Below are 25235 nucleotides of genomic sequence, written 5' to 3' on the forward strand. Positions count from 1 at the left end.
CAAGGGTGTACTTACTTTTTCCACATGCGAAATTTGCATTTATGTTTATTTAAATTATACAATGGACTACAAAATGTAAATGTTTCATGATATTTGTTATATTATATCACCTTTATCTATCAATATTGTTGAAATGAAGATCAAATAGCTGTATGTTGAAATATGTTGAAAAAGTCAAAACTTTACATGGGGTGTACTTACTTTTTCACGTGACTGTATATATACATATATATATATATATACTCGTATATATGTATAGTTCAATATTTCTTCTTAAAATATACCTGAATATATAGATTTACCAACGTCACCGGAATGATAACCAATCAAGGTAAAGCAATGAAGCAATCAGATCAAGGTATTTTAAATGTTTGATGTCGCCGAACTATTAATTGTGGATTGTTGCAGTGTTCCCTTTTTTATTACCCAATTTCCACCCGGTCGAGGTCAAAACGTCAGGGAGTTAGGTGTGTGCATGCGCAGATGCTGAGCATGGGACGAGGGGGAGGGAGGGGCAGGTGGTAGCGCAAAACCATCCTTGGGGAATAGACCCTCGACATGCCAATTTTGAGCCCCATGGGTCAAAGGGCGAGGCCGGTAAATCGAAACCACATACACACACACACACACACACACACACACACACACACACACACACACACACACACACACACACACACACACACGTCTTGGATTGCTGTGATCCGATTGGCCTTCGTAACAATACAACAGTGTGATGTTTGATTATGAAAAGTGTAACAATTGTTTAAATGCATTTTTCATGTAAGCCTCTCGAAGACCTCTCATATTACATGGTATAAATTTTGGTATAATTGTCATACCCAATATGGTGTGCAGTACACACACTTTCTTCTGAGGTATAAAATGCCCCACACTCGAGTTTTTCAGTAAAATCACTCATCTGTGAGCAGGAATTCTTCTGTGTTTGCTTCCATTTTCCAACTTGGGCTGAGAAAAGAAATTATTTAATGCTTGTCCTAATTTGTTTTGATGAAGACAAACATCAGATTGTGCATAAATAAAGGACTTCCATTGACTTGACTTGCTGGCTGCAGATCTAGTGGAATGGAACCGAACTTCCAGCTTCTATGGTGAGGTTGGAGACAGTGGTGCAACTTCTAGTGATGGTTCCAAGCTTTGGCTGGGCGCACTACTCCTGGATGAGTACCACGAAAGGCTATTCCTCGGAACACGTGACACACTCTACTCGCTCAGACTCGATGATCTGGGAGATGCTCGCAAGGTAAAATGTGCGCACAAGCTCTAAACCACTCTTTGTCACGTTTATAGCCAGCCACTCTACAACACATCTGATTGGTTCGGTGGGTATGGGTGATTGAAGTTTTGTATCGTTGACACTTATTGGCAATAAGGGATAATGAGGTATCATTGGTAGCATGCTCACCTATAGCCCCGTGTGGTGTCATGGTTAGAGTCTGCTCTGAGTCTGGGAGATCAGTTTTTTCATCCAATTGACCTGAAATTTCAATTTACCATTAGAGTTTTGTCATCAAATGTTCTACAAAGCTTTATTTTGATAATATCGAGAAGTCAAATTAATAATTTTGTCAGAAGGTCAAAGGGTTAAAGGTCAGCGTCACATAAAATCTTAAATTTTCATCCAATTGACCAGAAATTTTAAGAATTTGCATATTGGGTCACTGAGTTGGGTCACCAATCAAAAGCTACAAGCCAATTGTTTTTTTTTAATCAAAAGGTCAAAAGGTCAAGGTTACGTAAAATCACCAATTTACACCCGCTTGACCTGAAATTTCAGGAATTTGCATATTGGGTCACTCAATTGGTTCACTCATCAAAAGGTAGGCTTCGATTGTTTTTTTTAGATCAAAAGGTCAAAGGTCAAGGTTGCATAAAATCGTCAATTTTTGTCCAATTGACCTGAAACTTTAAGAATTTGCATATTTGGTCACAGAATTGGTTCACCCAACAAGGGCGAGAAAGTGATAATTTTTTTAGATCTAAAGCTCAAAGGTCAGGCTGCATAAAATCATCAATTTTCATTTTGTATTTTTTTAAAACTGTTTTCGTTATTTTGGGCATACAGAAGAAGAAGAAGAGGAAGAAGAAAAAGGAGAAGAAGAAGATGACTGAATACAAACAGACGCAGATGGGCTTTGCATTTTCACATGCTTACTAGTTTATTATCATTATCTAGGTTCAATTTCATGGCCAGCTCTAAACTCTCATCCTTTAAAGGGATAATTAAGTCAACTTTCCCACCTGGAAGTATTTTCGTTTGAACATTATCGGTCCCACGCTACATTTTGAAAAGAGTGAACCACCATGTGTGCCGGTTCCCTGACCAAATTCCTGCCCTAATCAATGGCGGCACCGCATCGGTGTCGCATATAGCTGAACCTCAGCACTGACACAATCCAGCGTAATGAGTTCGTAATTGAACCTAGGTCAATTTGCTCTTAGCAGATAGATAGCTCGGCAGGCACAGATGAACAGGGAAATGAACAAGCATGAAAGTGCACATGTGCACAAACAGACGTCTGAGTACCGTATCAACCAGGCACGAGGTCATTGGTGAATTCTGAAACTCCATCAGTTGCTGCTGAAATGGTAGCCATCTTGCTACACATTGTGTCAGGCTTTGGAACCCTAGTGCTAATATTTTTCTAGCACCAGGCATGCAAACCCTCTTAATGAAATTACAATCATAACAGCACATGCCTTATTTCTTTTTTTTACTGGAGAAAACACCTTACCGCAGCATTCTTACATGTCACCGTGTCTAATTTCTCAACTCCAGGAGCACAACGGACAGTTTTCCGTGGCTTTCACCTAAAAGCAAAGTGTTTGCACAAAAGGGACGAGCGAAAGGCGTTTCTCGATCTCTGGGCCTAAACATGTCTGTTTACTTAGACAAGGTACACTGATTGGCGATAGATACATCTGCTTCGTAGGACCAGGCACCACCGATATAATCTGGTGTTCCCATCACTGTAATTGTCTGAATGGAATCCAAACATCTGTTCTGTGGTTAATCCTCGCGAAAAATTGGTATGAAGGCCTTTACACCTCATAATAAACTGACCAGCTCAGATGTTAAACCTTTAACCCACAGAACCCAACACCAACATTCTATCCTGGCAAGCTTGGCTATTAAACCAGTAAAATAGGCCTCAAATATAGAATAAATATAAAATAAACCAGTAAAATAGGCCTCAAATATGAAATAAATATAAAATAAACCAGTAAAATAGGCCTCAAATATGAAATAAATATAAAATAAACCAGTAAAATAGGCCTCAAATATAAAATAAATATAAAATAAACCAGTAAAATAGGCCTCAAATATGAAATAAATATAAAATATACCAGTAAAATAGGCCTCAAATATGAAATAAATATAAAATAAACCAGTAAAATAGGCCTCAAATATAAAATAAATATAAAATAAACCAGTAAAATAGGCCTCAAATATAAAATAAATATAAAATAAACCAGTAAAATAGGCCTCAAATATAAAATAAATATAAAATAAACCAGTAAAATAGGCCTCAAATATAAAATAAATACAAAATAAACCAGTAAAATAGGCCTCAAATATAAAATAAATATAAAATAAACCAGTAAAATAGGCCTCAAATATAAAATAAATATAAAATAAACCAGTAAAATAGGCCTCAAATATAAAATAAATATAAAATAAACCAGTAAAATAGGCCTCAAATATGAAATAAATATAAAATATACCAGTAAAATAGGCCTCAAATATGAAATAAATATAAAATATACCAGTAAAATAGGCCTCAAATATGAAATAAATATAAAATATACCAGTAAAATAGGCCTCAAATATAAAATAAATACAAAATAAACCAGTAAAATAGGCCTCAAATATGAAATAAATATAAAATAAACCAGTAAAATAGGCCTCAAATATAAAATAAATATAAAATAAACCAGTAAAATAGGCCTCAAATATAAAATAAATATAAAATAAACCAGTAAAATAGGCCTCAAATATGAAATAAATATAAAATATACCAGTAAAATAGGCCTCAAATATGAAATAAATATAAAATAAACCAGTAAAATAGGCCTCAAATATGAAATAAATATAAAATATACCAGTAAAATAGGCCTCAAATATAAAATAAATATAAAATAAACAGGTAAAATAGGCCTCAAATATAAAATAAATATAAAATAAACCAGTAAAATAGGCCTCAAATATAAAATAAATACAAAATAAACCAGTAAAATAGGCCTCAAATATGAAATAAATATAAAATAAACCAGTAAAATAGGCCTCAAATATGAAATAAATATAAAATATACCAGTAAAATAGGCCTCAAATATGAAATAAATATAAAATAAACCAGTAAAATAGGCCTCAAATATGAAATAAATATAAAATAAACCAGTAAAATAGGCCTCAAATATGAAATAAATATAAAATATACCAGTAAAATAGGCCTCAAATATGAAATAAATATAAAATATACCAGTAAAATAGGCCTCAAATATGAAATAAATATAAAATAAACCAGTAAAATAGGCCTCAAATATGAAATAAATATAGAATAAACCAGTAAAATAGGCCTCAAATATGAAATAAATATAAAATATACCAGTAAAATAGGCCTCAAATATGAAATAAATATAAAATAAACAGGTAAAATAGGCCTCAAATATAAAATAAATACAAAATAAACCAGTAAAATAGGCCTCAAATATAAAATAAATATAAAATAAACCAGTAAAATAGGCCTCAAATATAAAATAAATATAAAATAAACCAGTAAAATAGGCCTCAAATATAAAATAAATACAAAATAAACCAGTAAAATAGGCCTCAAATATGAAATAAATATAAAATAAACCAGTAAAATAGGCCTCAAATATAAAATAAATATAAAATAAACCAGTAAAATAGGCCTCAAATATAAAATAAATACAAAATAAACCAGTAAAATAGGCCTCAAATATGAAATAAATATAAAATAAACCAGTAAAATAGGCCTCAAATATGAAATAAATACAAAATAAACCAGTAAAATAGGCCTCAAATATGAAATAAATATAAAATAAACCAGTAAAATAGGCCTCAAATATAAAATAAATACAAAATAAACCAGTAAAATAGGCCTCAAATATGAAATAAATATAAAATAAACCAGTAAAATAGGCCTCAAATATGAAATAAATATAAAATAAACAGGTAAAATAGGCCTCAAATATAAAATAAATACAAAATAAACCAGTAAAATAGGCCTCAAATATGAAATAAATATAAAATAAACCAGTAAAATAGGCCTCAAATATAAAATAAATATAAAATAAACCAGTAAAATAGGCCTCAAATATGAAATAAATATAGAATAAACCAGTAAAATAGGCCTCAAATATGAAATAAATATAAAATAAAGAGGTAAAATAGGCCTCAAATATGAAATAAATATAAAATAAACAGGTAAAATAGGCCTCAAATATGAAATAAATATAAAATAAACAGGTAAAATAGGCCTCAAATATGAAATAAATATAAAATAAACCAGTAAAATAGGCCTCAAATATAAAATAAATATAAAATAAACCAGTAAAATAGGCCTCAAATATATAATAAATATAAAATAAACCAGTAAAATAGGCCTCAAATATAAAATAAATATAAAATAAACCAGTAAAATAGGCCTCAAATATAAAATAAATATAAAATAAACCAGTAAAATAGGCCTCAAATATAAAATAAATATAAAATAAACCAGTAAAATAGGCCTCAAATATAACATAAATATAAAATAAACCAGTAAAATAGGCCTCAAATATAACATAAATATAAAATAAACCAGTAAAATAGGCCTCAAATATAACATAAATATAAAATAAACCAGTAAAATAGGCCTCAAATATAACATAAATATAAAATAAACCAGTAAAATAGGCCTCAAATATAACATAAATATAAAATAAACCAGTAAAATAGGCCTCAAATATAACATAAATATAAAATAAACCAGTAAAATAGGCCTCAAATATAAAATAAATACAAAATAAACCAGTAAAATAGGCCTCAAATATGAAATAAATATAAAATAAACCAGTAAAATAGGCCTCAAATATAAAATAAATATAAAATAAACCAGTAAAATAGGCCTCAAATATAAAATAAATACAAAATAAACCAGTAAAATAGGCCTCAAATATGAAATAAATATAAAATAAACCAGTAAAATAGGCCTCAAATATGAAATAAATACAAAATAAACCAGTAAAATAGGCCTCAAATATGAAATAAATATAAAATAAACCAGTAAAATAGGCCTCAAATATAAAATAAATACAAAATAAACCAGTAAAATAGGCCTCAAATATGAAATAAATATAAAATAAACCAGTAAAATAGGCCTCAAATATGAAATAAATATAAAATAAACAGGTAAAATAGGCCTCAAATATAAAATAAATACAAAATAAACCAGTAAAATAGGCCTCAAATATGAAATAAATATAAAATAAACCAGTAAAATAGGCCTCAAATATAAAATAAATATAAAATAAACCAGTAAAATAGGCCTCAAATATGAAATAAATATAGAATAAACCAGTAAAATAGGCCTCAAATATGAAATAAATATAAAATAAACAGGTAAAATAGGCCTCAAATATGAAATAAATATAAAATAAACAGGTAAAATAGGCCTCAAATATAAAATAAATATAAAATAAACCAGTAAAATAGGCCTCAAATATAAAATAAATATAAAATAAACCAGTAAAATAGGCCTCAAATATAAAATAAATATAAAATAAACCAGTAAAATAGGCCTCAAATATAAAATAAATATAAAATAAACCAGTAAAATAGGCCTCAAATATAAAATAAATATAAAATAAACCAGTAAAATAGGCCTCAAATATAAAATAAATATAAAATAAACCAGTAAAATAGGCCTCAAATATAAAATAAATATAAAATAAACCAGTAAAATAGGCCTCAAATATAACATAAATATAAAATAAACCAGTAAAATAGGCCTCAAATATAACATAAATATAAAATAAACCAGTAAAATAGGCCTCAAATATAACATAAATATAAAATAAACCAGTAAAATAGGCCTCAAATATAACATAAATATAAAATAAACCAGTAAAATAGGCCTCAAATATAACATAAATATAAAATAAACCAGTAAAATAGGCCTCTTATCTTCCCCCATCCAAAACCTTGATCTTTTCTACCCCCGCTAATTCACCCCAGATACACTTTTTTGAAATTCCAACTTCTTTCTGGAAGACCTTGCAGTGTCCATATGTTTTATACCTCTCCCACCTCCCCCCTAGCCCTCTCCCTCCCACATTTCTCCCGATGTCCCTGCTCTCAAATGTTGTGTTTGTGTCCTTCCCCCTCTCTCCCCATCTTGTCTACCGCTCCCCTTATTTTGTGTTTTATGTGTCGGTTTGACTTTTTGTGATTAATGTTCGCTCTTTCACGAGCATCGATCTTGTATACAACAAAAATAATAATAAAAAAATAAAAATGTTGTACTCGTACCTAGTTGATGTAGCCGATGTAAAGGGAAATCCACCAAGGCGGAATATCCAGTCAGCGACTTCGCTCCCCCCGCCACCCCCCACCCCCACCCCCTACCCAAGAACAAGGTTTAAAATAATCAATAGTATAAAGGTTAACATCCGGCCGTAAAACATTGCTTCAAAAAGGGGACCAAAAAAAAACAACAACAACAACCACGGTTCCCGAAAAAGGCCAACCCCTGCTTTGCGGGGAAAAATGGCCTCTAAACGTGGTTATATAAAGGCAAATAGTTTTAGCCTAGCATCTATTTGGTCATATATTGTGGGCACACTGCTCCGGCCTCCGTCCAACCTTGGCCGGGAGTCTAGACACGCTTGTAGCTTTACCTTTGACGTATTTCCTACATGAAGGACTGTCTTTGTTTGTTATTATCAACATCCAGATCGGATGTGAGATTGTGATGCCTCCTGACCCGTCCTCGACGGCGCTGCAATCGGTGCCTGCCTGTGATGTCTATCTATTCCTCTCTCGCCCTGTCCCACGATCACAAATCAGAAGGAAGAGATATATTTTGTGCCAGCCGAGGGTACTATGTGCGGTGAAGCTTATTTGAAAGATATTTCGGGGTGCCATCAGATCCCTTTGCGTTTCTTGGGGATTGATTCACTGAAATGTAATTTGGCAAATCATTAGCGAGGGACGAGGGTTGCTCCTGTTTCACCCTCAGCCCTCCTTCCCTGACCTTCCCCTTTGTGCCTTTGTGATTGTTCAGATCAGCTGGCCGGTGGCGCCCATGCAAAAGGAACTGTGCATTGTGCAAAGAAAGGATCCGCTGGTAAGAAAAACACACACACACACACACACACACACACACACACACACACACCTATTCTTGTGCCACAGTGATGGATGGCATGTTTAGAATGATTAATTTATTATGCACGTCATGCGACCCCCAAAACCTGCGACAGACGGATTGCTCGAACCTGGTTCGTGTCCTCCATCAGTTCAACCAGACACACTTGCTTGCTTGTGGCACCGGTGCCTTTCAGCCCATCTGTGCCTTCATCTACGTCGGGCACAAGGCCCGGGTAAGAAAACCACGTGTCAAGACTACCTTAGTCTAGCCCGGCCTGGTCAGATGGCTGTTAGCTCAGGAGACCGTATGACATTTACTTCATGGCATCTGTTGACTGTTTCAACAAAACAAGAATAATCCTGTAATTGCAAGAATCACAGGAATGTCTTCAATATCAGACAAGTCCTAGAATTTTTATTGCATAAATATTTGAGGCCTATACCATAGCAGAGTAAAATTTTGAGGCCTATACTATAGCAGAGTAATATTTTGAGGCCTATACCATAGCAGAGTAATATTTTGAGGCCTATACTATAGCAGAGTAATATTTTGAGGCCTATACCATAGCAGAGTAAAATTTTGAGGCCTATACTATAGCAGAGTAATATTTTGAGGCCTATACTATAGCAGAGTAATATTTTGAGGCCTATACTATAGCAGAGTAATATTTTGAGGCCTATACTATAGCAGAGTAAAATTTTGAGGCCTATACTATAGCAGAGTAATATTTTGAGGCCTATACTATAGCAGAGTAATATTTTGAGGCCTATACTATAGCAGAGTAAAATTTTGAGGCCTATACTATAGCAGAGTAATATTTTGAGGCCTATACTATAGCACAGTAATATTTTGAGGCCTATACTATAGCAGAGTAATATTTTGAGGCCTATACTATAGCAGAGTAATATTTTGAGGCCTATACTATAGCAGAGTAATATTTTGAGGCCTATACTATAGCAGAGTAATATTTTGAGGCCTATACTATAGCAGAGTAATATTTTGAGGCCTATACTATAGCAGAGTAATATTTTGAGGCCTATACTATAGCAGAGTAATATTTTGAGGCCTATACTATAGCAGAGTAATATTTTGAGGCCTATACTATAGCAGAGTAATATTTTGAGGCCTATACTAGAGCAGAGTAATATTTTGAGGCCTATACTATAGCAGAGTAATATTTTGAGGCCTATACTATAGCAGAGTAATATTTTGAGGCCTATACGATAGCAGAGTAATATTTTGAGGCCTATACTATAGCAGAGTAATATTTTGAGGCCTATACTATAGCAGAGTAATATTTTGAGGCCTATACTATAGCAGAGTAATATTTTGAGGCCTATACTATAGCAGAGTAATATTTTGAGGCCTATACTATAGCAGAGTAATATTTTGAGGCCTATACTATAGCAGAGTAATATTTTGAGGCCTATACTATAGCAGAGTAATATTTTGAGGCCTATACTATAGCAGAGTAATATTTTGAGGCCTATACTATAGCAGAGTAATTTTCAGAAGGTTGCACTGTGAGGTTCCACATAGGTTTACCATATTCTCAAGAATATAGTGAGTTTGTCCCGTGTACTCATCATCTCATATTCTCATCTCATATTCTTCACAGGAACACGAATTCAGGCTGGAGACGCAGAGCATTGAGAGTGGTCGAGGTAAATGTCCTTTTGACACGAACCAACCCTTCACGTCTACTGTGGCCGGTGAGATGATGATAATGATTGCAATTATGATGATTATGATAATGGTTTTGGTTAAAATCTATGAACAATGTTACCTCATTCTCAATTATTTTGATCCAGTGGTGGGCTGTTGATGAGGATGCTGCACTGAGTTTTTGGACGTTTGGGGGTTAAAGTTTTTGGATTTTAATCTGCAGAGAAGCAAACTGTCAGCAAAATTGCGACCGTCGTGCCACAAGGGTTGTTCCTGTCTTAAAATATTGGGCAGAAGATGAACAAATGGCTAATGTCCTGTTTAACCATTGTCGTGAAAAATGCAAAGCCATTAGATAAGTGCTGAAAGTCGGACGTCCGAACAACGTGTCTGCCTTATTTCAGGACAACAGCTGTTCACCGGACTCTTCGCTGACTTCTTCGGGGAGGATTCAGCAATCCTGCGCTCCAGCTGTGGCGAGCACCAGCAGACGATGAGAACAGAGCATGCTGACCAGCACCTGCTGCATGGTCTGTGTTTTTTTTTTATTACAATTCATTCTTCTTGCTCCAGACTTTCTCTCTCGAGATTTTTATACTTCCTTCATTTATTCCCTTCATCTTTTACTCCCTTTCTCCTTTACTCCCTTTCTCTTTTACTCCTTCATTTATTTACTCCATTTCTTCATTTATTTCCTCCCTTTCTCCTATCAATTCGCCTGAGCAGACAGGTCGGTGGTCTCTGTCTTCTACCACCTCCTTTCGGGTCTTGCACCCTGTGCTCTTTCCATGCTTTGACCCCCTGCTACCTCCCCCCCCCCCCCTCGACCCAAGGTTTCTGTAGGGTGCACGCAGTTCACATTCGACCACGGTATAGTGAAACTCCCAAAATCCAGGATCACTGTTCACTTCCACTCCTTAGTTCCTTTTTTCCCCCGCCTGTGGAACCAACTTCCACATTTTCTTCAATCTCATTCTTCCATCCAGGTTTTCAAGACAGCTGTTCCCCACCATCTCAGATTGCCCCCAAATCAAAACCATGATCTTTTCTACCCTTGTTAACTCGCCTCCCACCCTCCGACCCCACTCCCTCCTCCTTTCATATTCCCAGTTTTCCCTCCTGACAGTTTTCTTCTGTATCCATCTTGTCCACCCCATGCATCCTCTCCTGCACCCATTGTTTGTCCAAGTCTGCCTCCATCTTGACCTTCAAGCTCTGTTGTTGGTGTTTCCCCCCTCTCTCAACTGTTCCTTTTGTCCTGTTGTGTCCTGATCCATTCTGTGTACTCGTTGTAGACCTTCCACAAGCCTCAACAATGTAAACAAAAATGTCCCCATGCAGCAAACGTCTGGCTCTACAACAGAGACTTATAGGGTCTAATCACCACTCAACATTCCCTCTTCGATCCTAAACTGCCAAGTCTTGGCAAATTGATAAAGACATTTCAAAATAAAATCAAGTCTAAAATTGAGTTTATGGATTTAAAGTTGTCTCAATACCGGGACATGCACATCACAGGTAAATGAATAAGGACAGAGATTTGGGATGTGCTGAAATCACAAGCTGTGTTGTGTCCGTGTCTTTTCCATTCCTTTTTTTTCTCTCTCAGAGCCGCGATTCGTGTACTCACGCCTCATCCCAGAGACGGACGATCCTGATGATGACAAGGTGTACTTCTTCTTCAGCGAGACGACCACCGGCTCTGATGGCAGGAGCAAGGCGCGGAGGGCACGCGTCGCACGTGTTTGCGTGGTGCGTACATCGATAAAATGTAGATGGTGAGAGGACGACGGGGTGTGTAAATGGCGAGTGTGTGTGTGTGCGTGCGTGTTGGGCACTACCTATTTCAAATCACACAAAATGTCTTTACCTTTATATATATATATGTATATATATATATATATCATAGCTTGGTGTGGTGCAGTAAACATTTTTTCAGATATTAACTACTAGCTACACAGTTATCCTTAAACCATAGAAAGTAAGGCTGTGAGTGTCGGTTCCGCACAATGTCACTTCACTCGACTCCGCTGCCACAGACAGCACACGCGTTACGCTCGGGTTCTGCATCACTCTGGCTACTAGCTTATAGGGTCGAAACCCAACTAAACATTCGCTCTTCGAGCTTAATTCTCCAACTTGTGGGATACCAGGGTAACGTCGAGGTCACAGTGTACCCGGGCAACTTACACGGCTTTTGTCTAAAGGAAAGGGGTGTTTAATATTGCGTGAAAGGATTTAAGTGACTCTGCAGTTTTCCAGAAACAGAAACCTCTCCTCCTCAGCGTGTCACTTTAAACCGTGGCGGCCCGGATGGCCTCACCGTTGTACGGAGAGACGGGAGAAATGTGTAAAATGCGTCGAACGCCACCCCCTCACCTACACTCGCCGCCTTCATTGGATACCGTTGAATATAAACATCAGTCACGGTCGGCGCGCTCACGGGAATAAGGTGAGCTTGTAAATGAGCTTGCTTTTATGGTTTTAAGATCGAGCACAATCCCTTTTCCATGGGCTCCAGGTGGGATTTTGCTTTTCCTGAGTTATTCTTTCGTCGCTCACGTAAACCTAGCTTCTCCAGCACCACTGCACCGCTTTCTCTGGCTGAGATTTATTTTCACTGAGGTTGTGCGGAATATAATGTTTTCATTCCCCAAAAAAAAAAAGAAGATTACTAAAAGCAAAGAAACCGCATTAGGTTTACAAAATACCTCTCTAATTCAGACCTTGTTTTACAAAAACCTCATTCTTTGGATTCCATCTGATTGATGACATCACAGTCACACTACCACAGCTGCCGGTCCACAGCTTGAGGCCTATTTGGAAACTGCAGTTTCTTTTGCAATAACATCTCTACATCATGTGTGGTTCTTTTTTTCTTCTTTTTTTCGTCTTTCTAGTCTGACAAAGGCCCGTGGAGAAGAGATACATGCATCACGGGAACAGAAAGGATATTGTTCTTTGTCGCTAATCCTTCTCTTTGAGATCTTTGGATCTTGAGACGAGGATGGGGTTTAATGAGCGAGTGCAGCAACACCAGCTGGAGGATGAATGCCGATGAAGGACTAACTTGAGGTCCATGTTAACTGCTCAATGCTAGACAGCACACAAATTCAATGTGGATTCAAAGCAGACGGAGCATCTAATGCGGTTTGGTACTCAACCCAGAGAGGTTCCTCACATGACCAACTGAGTATGTCCTGTCCAGGAAGCCGATAAAATTCGACGGCTACGTACTGATGCCAATCTTCCTGCAAAGTAATTTGAACAAGTGCTGGTACATCATGCATCCGGTGGAACCTCGCTTGCGCACCGAATAATCATTTTGTCGAAGAAAATCGATCCTTTACATGATTACAATGTTTAGCTCCTAAAAAAAACATCATACTGGACCGCATTATGATGTTGGGCGATGTGAAGAAGAGCATGCAAATCAAACCGATCAACAACGTGATTTCCACAACGTCGCCTGCACACTTGGTTTATATGATTGGGCCGTAAAATGCAATGGCTTTGCGGTTTGGTCATGGTTCCAACGTACGGGTTGGGAGCGTTGTCACTGATGACTGATGAGTTTTCTAGTCTGGTTTTGATCCTTTGTGCTGCTTCACCTTATGACAAAACTGTTGTTCTGATTTACTGCCAAACGGGGGTGCTGCATCACGGAGCATGCCGTCTTTGGTTGGTGATGTAAAGCCAGCTGTTCCGTCTTAAGTTGGGATGCAAATGATAAAGATCCTCCAATAACCTTGTGAAGGAGAAGGTTTTATTTGAATTTTTTTTTATTTTTAATTTAAATTATAAAAAATTATTTTATTTATTTAAAATATTTATTATAAAAAATAAATTATGTTTATAATTATAATTTATTTTTTATTTATTATTTTTATATAATATGAACTATATTATATAATATATTTATTTCTATAATATATATTTTATTTATTTTATTAATTTATATAATTTATTATATAATATATTTTATATAATATATTTATAAATAAATGATATTATAAAAAAAAAATTTATAATTATATATAATAAATAATTTTTATTTATTTATTATAAAAATTTAATTACTTAAAATTATAAAAAGGTCAACGAAGCCACCCTGCTTGCGGCTAGCTGTATAATTTACTCTACCTGCTGCAGTTGGACTGCTAGGACATCGATTCGCCACAGGCATGATGGGCCACATGGCCCTTACCTTTGCCACAATTTTTTTGTGAGACCTTGTGATCTTTAGCACCAGTATAACTGTCTGTCATGTTCAATCTCCAAAGCATTTGCTTTACGGCAGTTAAACTACTCCGCAGTGAGGATTCTACAATCAACCCATCCTTCCACTCCATTTGGGCTGTTGTGTACAGCGTCGTGCATTTTGACCCTTGTCACGTTTTGTAAACTGGATTTAGGTTTCAACATGCAAAGGATGCCCATGTCCCACACATTTTCTGCACATGTGATAATAATAACAGCGTAATTATAATAAGTGATTTTTTTTTTTTTGGAAAGCCATCGCTCATGAGGTCACTGAGCTCATGTATCATCAGCTTAGAGCATAAAGGGGTCCGCTGGATTTACGACAAAGTCGAGTGAACATCATATCGCGAGGTTTCAAATAACAAGGCATGTTGGCGAGTTCCCGTTTGATCCGCAGGCTCATTTACTCGAAGTTTGTTCTACTTGAGAGGTTTGCAGGACGTACTGGCAGCGAGTTCTCTCCTGCTGTGGTTAAGGGTGGAGCTGGCTTTGCGTCTGAAATTCCTGTTCTCTGAGGCCAGAGCAGTAACTGTTGTTTGTGTGTTTCTGTCTCTCTTTTACCCTTCCAAGACTGGCTGTTGATGTAAGCTTTTGTGAAAGTTTTACACTGCCGACTCATGATTTAAGCTACAATGATTTGGTCCATCTTTATATTTCTGCGTGCCAGGGAAATTGCCGTCGTTGTGTGGGGGCTGTTTGCGGTAGGGGGTTCGAAAGACCCCTGAGGTTTCGCCTTGGCCAAAACAAAAGCAGAGGTTAATCCTACAGACTGGTTAGACAGTGGAGTCAACACAATGATCCCCTCCCAAAGAGCAGAGCCCGTAACAATGAGCAGCTGAGAGGACTTGAAACGGTTTGGCTAAATAAATAAACAACAAAACAGCCACTGCCACATTTTGCTCGTGATCCCGTGACCACAAACCGTTCTGTTCGCTGTTCCGAGTTTGGTTTGTGCCGGTTCCATCGCTGCTTGGAAAGGACAAACAAGACCATGTCAGGCAGGGTCTTCCAAACCACAGAGATTCCCGGAAACGTCATGCGAGGGGAAATTTGATCAGAATGAGAGACATTACAAACTGTATGATTGGAAAATTTTAAATCATCCCCAAAGCAAGTATTTGTGGCAGTATGTGTACCCTTGTTAAAGCACTTCCTGAAGGCATTTTCCAATTAAACCCTGTGACTGTGGAAACCTTTTTCTTTTCCCCCTGTCAGTTTGTTACTTTTTTTGCTGTAACCTCGCTCTTCCATGAGCCGAGCAAACAGAGTTGCACTGTTTGCCTCGTGTTCTCTACACTCCAACAATAGCAATTGTTTTTAATCAAATGGTGTGTTTTGCCATTTACCAGCTGTTGCAATTCCTTCAAATGAAGAAAAAGGTTTCCACGGTCACAGGGTTTGGTTGGAAAATGCCTTCAGGAAGTGCTTTAACATATATACATATACATATGTGTATATATATATACATACATACATAGTATATACATTATACATATTATATACATAGTATTAGTATGTATATATATATACATACATACATACAGTCACGTGAAAAAGTAAGTACACCCCATGTAAAGTTTTGACTTTTTCAACATATTTCAACATACAGCTATTTGATCTTCATTTCAACAATATTGATAGATAAAGCTGATATCATACAACAAATATCATGAAACATTTACATTTTGTAGTCCATTGTATCATTTAAAGGGGGCAATTCCACCTATTGGAGCCAAGGGTGTACTTACTTTTTCCACATACGAAATTTGCATTTATGTTTATTTAAATTATACAATGGAGTACAAAATGTAAATGTTTCATGATATTTGTTATATTATATCACCTTTATCTATCAATATTGTTGAAATGAAGATCAAATAGCTGTATGTTGAAATATGTTGAAAAAGTCAAAACTTTACATGGGGTGTACTTACTTTTTCACGTGACTGTATATACATAGTCTGTGTAAATAGGGGGGTGGGGAAGGGTGGAGAAGATTACTATTTGACAACACCACAAACGTGTGGGCAATTGCCCCAAAATAGCCTAAGGGAGCTTGGCAGCATTTTAAGCCATTGATGATATTTTGCATGTTAAAAATAAGTGCTTCTCCTTTGTACCGGGACGATGACAGCAAGAGAAGATGTCTGCACACTCACAAATAAAGTTTAATGACAATGATGTAAACAATAATTTTCTAAAAACACAATAATGACGAGGGTATAGATCGTGAACCTTGGGATTGGCTTAACAGTTAAGGTGGCTGGCATCTTCGGGTACTAATTTTGAGCCCAGTCTGCCATCCTTCCGAGGTTAGCAAAATGAGTACCAAGAGCCAATTGAGTATTCTACGTACGGCGTGGCAACTGTTCAGGATTGTACCCCGAGCCAAGGAAAATCTGCCTCGGCAGCCCTGTGTCTGAAGATACTAAATAAATGGTGCTTCTTCCTCTTCTTCTTCTTCTTCTGCTTCTTCTTCTTCTTCTTCTTCTTCTTCTTCTATATGTTATGATGGATTTCAATGTGACAACACAGAACACGTACTTAACGATTTTGAAACCACACTAAATTATATCCACAAGTCTGCACAAAAAACCGATTTAGTTGGAATGGCAGGAAATATAATGAAAAAAAATAAACTTGAAAGCCAGATTTGACAGATTAACTGGGAGATAATGCGGAAGGAATATGGCAGCGTGCCTTGTGGCTCACAGAACTACATAGTGGTGGGAGATGAAGCCCAGTGATGCATGGTTATTGGCGGCCCACATGGTGTACCTGGTGTGAATTGCAGAAGAGAGCTGTCTCATCCTTGTGGTTCGACCAGTCTCCCCGTACCCTTCTTGCACTGCTGATTTCCAACTGAACAGGACTCGACTCTCTCTTAGCGTGACGTACCAACTGTACTCTATCCCAAAAATGACTGGAGTAACTCGTAACACGCTCACTTGCAGCACGCCTTTTTCTATTCAATCCCGCTTGATGTGTTGCATATCCCACACGACAATATATTCCTTCTCGCCTCACGAGTAGTCCCGAGCCAATTCGGGTTGATGATCTCAGGTGCACAGAATGGCATCATCTTGCAGCAGTAAAGGCAATTAGAGGAAATGATAATCATGAATGAGAAGGGGAGCGGGAGCATAGGGGGAGCCAGGCCAATGGAATGTCTCTGTGGAATTATAGTTGATCAATGACTGACTCCATATGTCTATATTCACACAGCACAACATGGTAGCTTGGTGCTTTGATTTGTATTAAACAATGAAAAAGGGGGGCCCCACCCTCCCATGCATATATATATATATATATATATATATATATATATATATATATATATATATATATATATATATATATATATATATATATATATATATATATATATATATAAAAATATATATATATAGATACATATATATATATATATACATGTATGTATATATATATATATATATATATGTATGTATATATATATATATATATATATATATATATATATATATATATATATATATATATATACATATATATATATATATACATATATATATTAGCAGAAACTCCACACTGGGCAGGGTGCCTCATCTGTATAAAATATATAAGTGGAAGAATTGAACTAGTTACGGACGTAGTTTCAGGACAATCTGTATTCGGACAAACGTCTGGCGTTGATATTGAGGATAATTGATAAGATAATGGTGCGATATTGATGCATAAATAAAATATACACCGAAAGGATAGAGGTTCCGTAACGGCTCTCATCTCCCTCAACAAGAGCACGCATAAATACTGTATATAAACATACTACATGCACATATTCACATATTGTTTAAATCAATTGATGCATGCGAGTGGTGGGTGGTAGAAGTTAGGTTGGTGGAAGGGATGTACAATGGAATAAAGGGAAGAGATTTGGTTGGTCCTGGGATGTCGGAGGAGTTAAATGTGAACAACGGTTTGAGGCAAGGAAGCGCTCTGGGCCCACTCATTTTTATCATGGTGATAGAGCTGGTAAGCAGGAAGGTAAACATGAAAGATATTCTGGGGAGGATATTGTATGTGGACAATCTGGCTGTTGTGGTGGAGAGTGGGTGGGAGATGCAGGAAGTACTGGGGGAGTGGAAGGAGGCATTTGCGAAACATGGGCTGAAAATGAGCATGGAGGTGATGTGGGTTGGGCAGCAGAGAAAACAAATGAATATTAGGCTAGAGGGAAAGGACATCAGACAAGGAAATAGGTTTGAGTATCTGGGATGAAACAGTGACCGAGGAAGGTAAGTCAGAGGAAGAGGTGTGGAGAAGGATTCAGGTGGGTGTGAATGCCTGGAGGAGGGTGGAGGGTTTAATGGCAGACAAAGTTTTCAAGGAGATTGAAAGGGAAGGTTCTGACGTCTTGTGTAATGCCGGCCTACCTTTACAGTCTGGAGACGGTGGCACCGACAGAGAGACAACAACAGAGGCTGCAGCTTTGTGAGATCAACTGGGTCAGAAGAATTGTGGGGGTGAAGAGGGTGGATAGAAGGAGAATGGATGAACTGAGGGAGGAGGTTGGTGTGCAGATGGGGCTTGATGGGGAGATTGGTGAAATGCCGGCTGAGATGGGCTGGACACTTGGTGTGGATGGGGGAAGAGAGAATGGCAAAGAGAGCGGATAGATTGAGGGAACAAGTTAGGAGGAAAAATGGTAGACTGTGGTTGAGATGGGAGGATTGTGTGCGGAGGGACATAAGTAAGGTAGGGGTGGTGGGAGAGTGGAGAAAGTTGGCTGAGGACAGAGGGGAGCGGAGGAGGACCGTGGTCAAGGCAAGGCAGAAACTTGGTGCCATCGGACCTCACACCTTATAAAGGGAAAAGGAGGAGAACAACTCAAGAAATTAGGATTTGAGATCAAAAGATAAATATGAGGCAAAAGTACAGACAGAAGGTCAGATTTATATATTGGTATGTCCATGCATATACGTTTTACCATTGTAGAATAATAGTTATTTTTTTAGAATAATAATATTTTTTTATGTTCAATACCCAATCTCAGGTGATCCTCCATATGATCTATGTTCAACCTCCATGATGAGTCGTAGATCACAATAATATCAACAAAAACGAATTCTGCCAAGGGTGCAATCTTGCCCCCAACGTTCTTACCAAGGGAATCTTGCTCTACTTATCCTAAAATACACCCGTTAGCTGTGGGATTAAAAACATGGCAGCAGATAATTTTTACCCGCTTCTGTTTCCCGCAAACAGCTATTTCACACTGCCTCGCTTCGTCCCCCCATTCTTCCTCTTTCATTTCCTTACGGCGAACATTCAAGTCCTGCGCATTGCATGTTTTACGGGTCCTTCTTCGATGTTGAAAACGAGTTTGACTTATTTCTAAACAGAACATTTGTCATGGTGTGCTGCTTGTGTAGCTTGTTCATGGCTCACAGCATGAAATAAACATGGATTTCCATCTGTGGCCAGATGACACTCATAGGCCTACTCGTAGAGTGCCTCGCGTTCACGTGCATTGAACATCTGTTTCATGTATTATTGCAATAAGGATCGCGTGATTTGAAATGTAATACCAAATGAGTGTCCGAACAGCTGAGCGGAAGGGGAAATGTCCCACTGCAAGCCGAGACGCTCTGCACCAAATCCTCCTAAATGAAGTTGCTTCCGTAGCTGAAGGAAGATTGCGTCACGGTGATTGTCACATGCAACTGGCGGTTCAGAGGTCTTTGTGACGTCTGTGATGGAGTCCAATGAAAAGCTTTAGGAGGTTCAGTCATTATATCTTGTAGAAACGAACTTCAGTGTATCCATTAAACTTCTCATTCGGGTAATTCCAATGAAATCATGATCGTTTCAAATGTACTGTCAACTGGTAAGGAGAATAAGAAAAACTTGTACAAATTAAATTATTCAGATTATATTTAGTGCTTCAGTCAGTTCATTTTATTAATAGGTATTGCTGTGACGTAAGTTCAAAACACACCTGGTCACAAGTGTGCCGCACTGACCGGCTCCTCAGTCGAGGTCCTCAGCATCATCCCGTTTCGGCCCTTCAACCTCGATACGGTCAGCTAAGGTGGGCCAGCAGGGGCACATACACATCCACATGCAGCAACTACACCTGGATGCGTACATACCCCACCCCCAACCAGTGCGAACGCAGACTACAACAACAACAACAACAACAACACCTCCACATCCAGAATCCACAGCACCAAACAAGTAAACATGGTGGAACACTCAAACACCCACCTTTATACCCTTCACCACTCACCAACAAAACACACCAGATCATTCATACACACACATACACACACACAACACCAACCAACCAACCACCTACCCTTACAACATACACCACTCAACATACAAAAACACACACTCATGCAAAAATTCATTCATGCAAAAACACACACCCTCACCCACTCACTCATATACACAAAATAAGAAATAATAATAGTAACAAAAATATACTGTATATATATATATTATATATTCCATATTATATATTATGATTTATGTGTATATTATATATTATGTCCCCGCTCTAGCAGGGAATATGGCCTTAAAATGGCTGTTGTTGTTATACATATTATATATATATATATATATACAGCAGCATAAAAGTAAATAAATATTAATTTATCTTCGTATTGTCATAATAAAGGTGTGTTGAAAATTTGATGACAAAAACTCAAATGGTTATAAAGATATTGCCTCGACTGACTGAAGCTCAAATGGTAAATAAATAAAGAAACATGGATGTGATTACAAACATGGCTGTCTTATGAATTACAGTAGATCTAGGATAAGGCTGCAAAATGTCAGATTCAATTAGCAAGTTTCCACCCTCTTGCTCTCTCTGTTGTAATAAACCTTTTGTTCAATCCATGTTGCAGGTCTTGCACTAATAATAAATTTTTCAACAAACCTCCAGAGATAGCAACAGGTTTAAAAAAAGTTTTAAAAACACTTTTATATGATACAAGCACTCTTCATAGACTATGATAATACAATTGATATGTAACCAATGTTGTTGCAGGTCTAAAAGAGATTTGTGTTGCTGTTTTTGTTGTTGCTGTTGTTGCTGCTGTTGTTGTTGTTGGGGTTCTTGTTAGTGGTCGTTTTTTGAAATGTGCACCCATTGGTCAGACAGCTGCAAGACCACACACACATGTGTCATTTAACTGCACTGCACCCACCATAGTGCCGAGACCGAATTATATAACCGCTATCATGATTCTGGGCTAACCCCCGCTCCAGCAGGGAAAATGGCCTTAAAATGCATGTTGTTGTGTTGGTATCATGATTCTGGGACCCAGCACATTAGGTTTACTTAGGCCTCTGCTGATTATAATACACACTGTCTGGCTTTCTTGCGTCAGATTTCCATTGGTTTTGTTTGGGTTAAATGTTAAATTATTTGTAAGGTTTAATCTAGCCTGTACGCTCCTCACTAAAAAAATAGCGTTATGTAATTTTTGAATGGCGTAATATGTAATATATAATATATTTAATATGCGCATTTCCCAATTGGCCAGTTGCTGGGTTTTTTAAACCATTTCCGACACGCTTAATGAGAACGTACTGAACCTAAAATGACCACGTATAGGTTTTTATGAACAAAAGGTTTATTACAACAGAGAGAGCAAGAGGGTGGAAACTTGCTAATTGAATCTGACATTTTGCAGCCTTATCCTAGATCTACTGTAATCTAAATACCCCACAGAGGATAATAACATTATCCTCTGTGGGGTATTTAGATTACAGTAGATCGAGGACAGCTAAGACAGCCATGAAGCCGCACACCCTTCCTGCCGCTCTTGTTCGGAGTGGGTGCACTCATTGCTTGAAAGCAGACCCAGCTGTACGTCAGACTCGTAATTGATATTGAACCAAACCGAAAATACCTTCAGAGATTAATTGTGTAATACCTTCAATAGCTAGAATGAGGGAGTGAGTTGTTTTTTTTGTTTTTTTGTATACTGAATCGAGGCTCGTGAAAGAGCTAACATTTACTTCACAAACAAATCGACCAGACAAACAAAATACACAAAAAGAGGGAGCGGAAGACAAGATGGGGAGAAAAGGGGAAGCACACAAACACAACATCCGAGAGCAGGGAGATGTGTGGAAGGGAGAGGGCCCGGGGGGAGGAGGCATGGGAAGGGGGGGGGGTGGAGGGAGAAGTATAAAGCACAAGGACACCAAGGACTTCCAGGACAGAAGTTGGTATTTCAAAAAGGGGAATTGGGGTGAAATTAGCGGGGGTAGAAAAGATCAAAGTTTTGGATGGGGGAAGATAAGAGATGGTGGTGAACAGCTGTTTTAAAGACTTGGAGGGTGGAGTGGGATTGAAGAGAGTGAGGGAGTTTGTTCCAGAGGTGGGAGAAAAGAGGAATGAAGGAGTGAAGGTGAGCAGAGAGTCTTGATTTTGGCAGTTTGCCCATAAGAGGGTTGCAGGCAGATCTTGTGCGACCTGTAGGAATATTTGCGGGACAGAGCCCAGAGAGAGCTGGGGGGGCAAGGCCAGAGAGGAGTCGGTAGAAGACGGAAAGACCACCAACCTGCCTGCGGTGAGTGAGTGAGAGGCCCTTGGAGTTAGCTTCATCGCGGGAGATTCCAATGATTTTGAAGGACTTGGTTTCCACGGCATCAATCTGAGCAAGATGTGAGGTAGCGGTGCCGGCCCAGAGGGGAGAGCAGTACTCCATCAAGCTGTGGATGAAGGCCTTGTAGTTGGATAAGAATTTGGGTGTGCCAAGGAAGGACTTTGCATAATGGATGATACCCAGTTGGGGACTAGCTTTGGAGGCCAACTTAGATATGTGGTTTGTCTATGAAAGGTCATGGCTGATAGTGAGACCCAAGAGTTTGAGTGGTTGAACTTCTTGAAGTGGATTGTTAAAAAAAGTAGATGGGAGGGTTTGCCAGATGGTCCTTTTGGAGTGAGAGTGTGAGCTTTGTCAGGATTGAAAAACATAATTATTCCAACACGCGACTTTCAAAATAATGTACTCTGCTCCAGATTGCTTGGTACACAAGCACAGAAACCCCTAGGGTGGCCTGGACGTGTATCATATATGTGAGATAAGGATTGTAGCAAGAAATGGCTGACCAAGCTTTTAAAGAAACCAAAAATACTTGGAAACGTACCTGTGTGAAAGGGGTGTGCCTTTGCACAACAAAAGATTTGGTGAACTTTCTGATCAACTCGTCCAAAAAGTTGATATCTTGCAGTCTGTACTGTATGCAAAAAACCCTGGCTATGTGGGCCATGAACGGCCTGGCCCGAAGGTTCGTAGACAGGTGCGTTCTAACCAAACCTTCGTCCTTCTTAAAACTGATGGTCATATTTGGGGCTTGTTAATGCACAAGTAAGTTTAAAAGGATGAAATTTACTATTAATTATGTTTGGCAGGACGGGGAGGGGAGGTGGGAGTGGGAGTTGTTTGGGATATATGTGCCATGATAGATATATATTTTTCGGTTGGTTCCGGGGCCACAAGAGAAATTGTACTCGATCTTTGCATCTGTTGGTGAGAGAAGTGTGTGTGTGTGTGTGTGTGTGTGCGCGCGCGCGAGTCCAAATTGCATTCATAAACAGAACAATTATGGATAACCATACTGATATTGCCACTCTTTCCTCTAAATGCTGAAAACTGTGTTGAAAAATCTATTTGAATCGCAGATTTTGCGCTAGCAATGGCAGGTTAAAAGTGCCCAGTGAACAGAAGTGAATCACTGAAACACACACCCACACACACACACACACACACACACACATCAACATGCACACAAGGCCTAATTTCGCATTCATACATCATATCAAAAGTCGCATATTATTTGACTAGCTTGTGATTCCATCAAGTAAGAAAGGAAGAGGCTGCCGCCTGTCTATCTGAAGGATGAGGGATGTCATGGCAGAAGGTGGCGTCATCAACAACTAAATAAGGAATATTTTCCAGAGTAGAAGAGATTGTTGATGAAGCTTAGGAATAGGACTCGGCCCAAAACAATGCATAAGGGCACTGCAGCCTTGACAGGGAGAGGAGATGAAAGGATTGTGTTGAGAGCCGCACATTGGCTACGAGAGTGGAGGACGTCGGTAAGCCATGTGTGGAGTTGGCCTTGGATTCCAGAGGCAGATATTTTGGAGAGTAAGGCAGGATGCCAGACTGTATCAAAAGCACGAGACATGTCCAGAGAGATGGCCCTCATCTCATACCTGGCATTGAGGGCCTCCATCCATGTTTGGGAGAGTCGTAGCAGTATGTCCAAGGTTGAGTGGCCTGGTCTGAACCAAATTGTTGATCTGAGATGAAACTGTTGGAGAATTCAACTGCGATGATGGATTCCATGACCTTGCTGATGATTTGAAGTGAGATAATAGGTCTGTAGTTAAGGGGATCGGTTTTTTGCACCTTGTTTATGTTGACTGACATCCAAGCAGATGCAAGATGACATAGGTCAAATGGCAGGGTGAAAATAGCCAAGAGAGGATATACAAGAGCAGCAGAGCAGACGTTTAGGACACACGAGCTGATGCCATCCGGTCCAGTTGCAGAGTCAGAGTATAGGGTTGAAAGAACCTTCTCCACTTTCTCAGGTACAGAAGACATTGAATCCGGGAGCAGTTGGGTACGACAGGGATGGGTGGGGACGGAGAGTGAGGGGTTAAGGACACAAGATTTGCAAGCAAACATAGATTTGAGGCATTTGAAATATGGGAGGGGATGTAAGGGGAGCATACACCAGAGACAAACTTAGCACAGTGCCACCAAGTGTTAGAGAAGGGGGAGATGTTTGAAACTTAAAACCAATTATATATTTTTCATAAATGTGAAATATGTGTGTTGATGTTCACCACAACATTATTTGCAAAATTATCTCATGTTCATGTTCTGCATTTG

The 25235-nt window shown here is 38.1% G+C and overlaps 1 protein-coding gene across 1 annotated transcript in view; it reads left to right on the plus strand.

Moving 5' to 3' along the window:
• Positions 1-25235, plus strand: part of LOC137425561 (semaphorin-3G) — a 73076-nt gene that overhangs the window by 9862 nt on the left and 37979 nt on the right. The window contains exons 3-8 of the mRNA XM_068114114.2: positions 1077-1264; positions 8311-8373; positions 8510-8629; positions 10016-10109; positions 10467-10592; positions 11672-11814. Coding sequence (XP_067970215.1) covers positions 1077-1264; positions 8311-8373; positions 8510-8629; positions 10016-10109; positions 10467-10592; positions 11672-11814 — 734 coding nt within the window. The remainder of the gene's footprint in view (positions 1-1076; positions 1265-8310; positions 8374-8509; positions 8630-10015; positions 10110-10466; positions 10593-11671; positions 11815-25235) is intronic.

Source organism: Myxine glutinosa, chromosome 4, assembly GCF_964187855.1.
Source record: "Myxine glutinosa chromosome 4, kmMyxGlut1.1, whole genome shotgun sequence".
Classification (NCBI taxonomy): Eukaryota; Metazoa; Chordata; class Myxini; order Myxiniformes; family Myxinidae; genus Myxine; species Myxine glutinosa.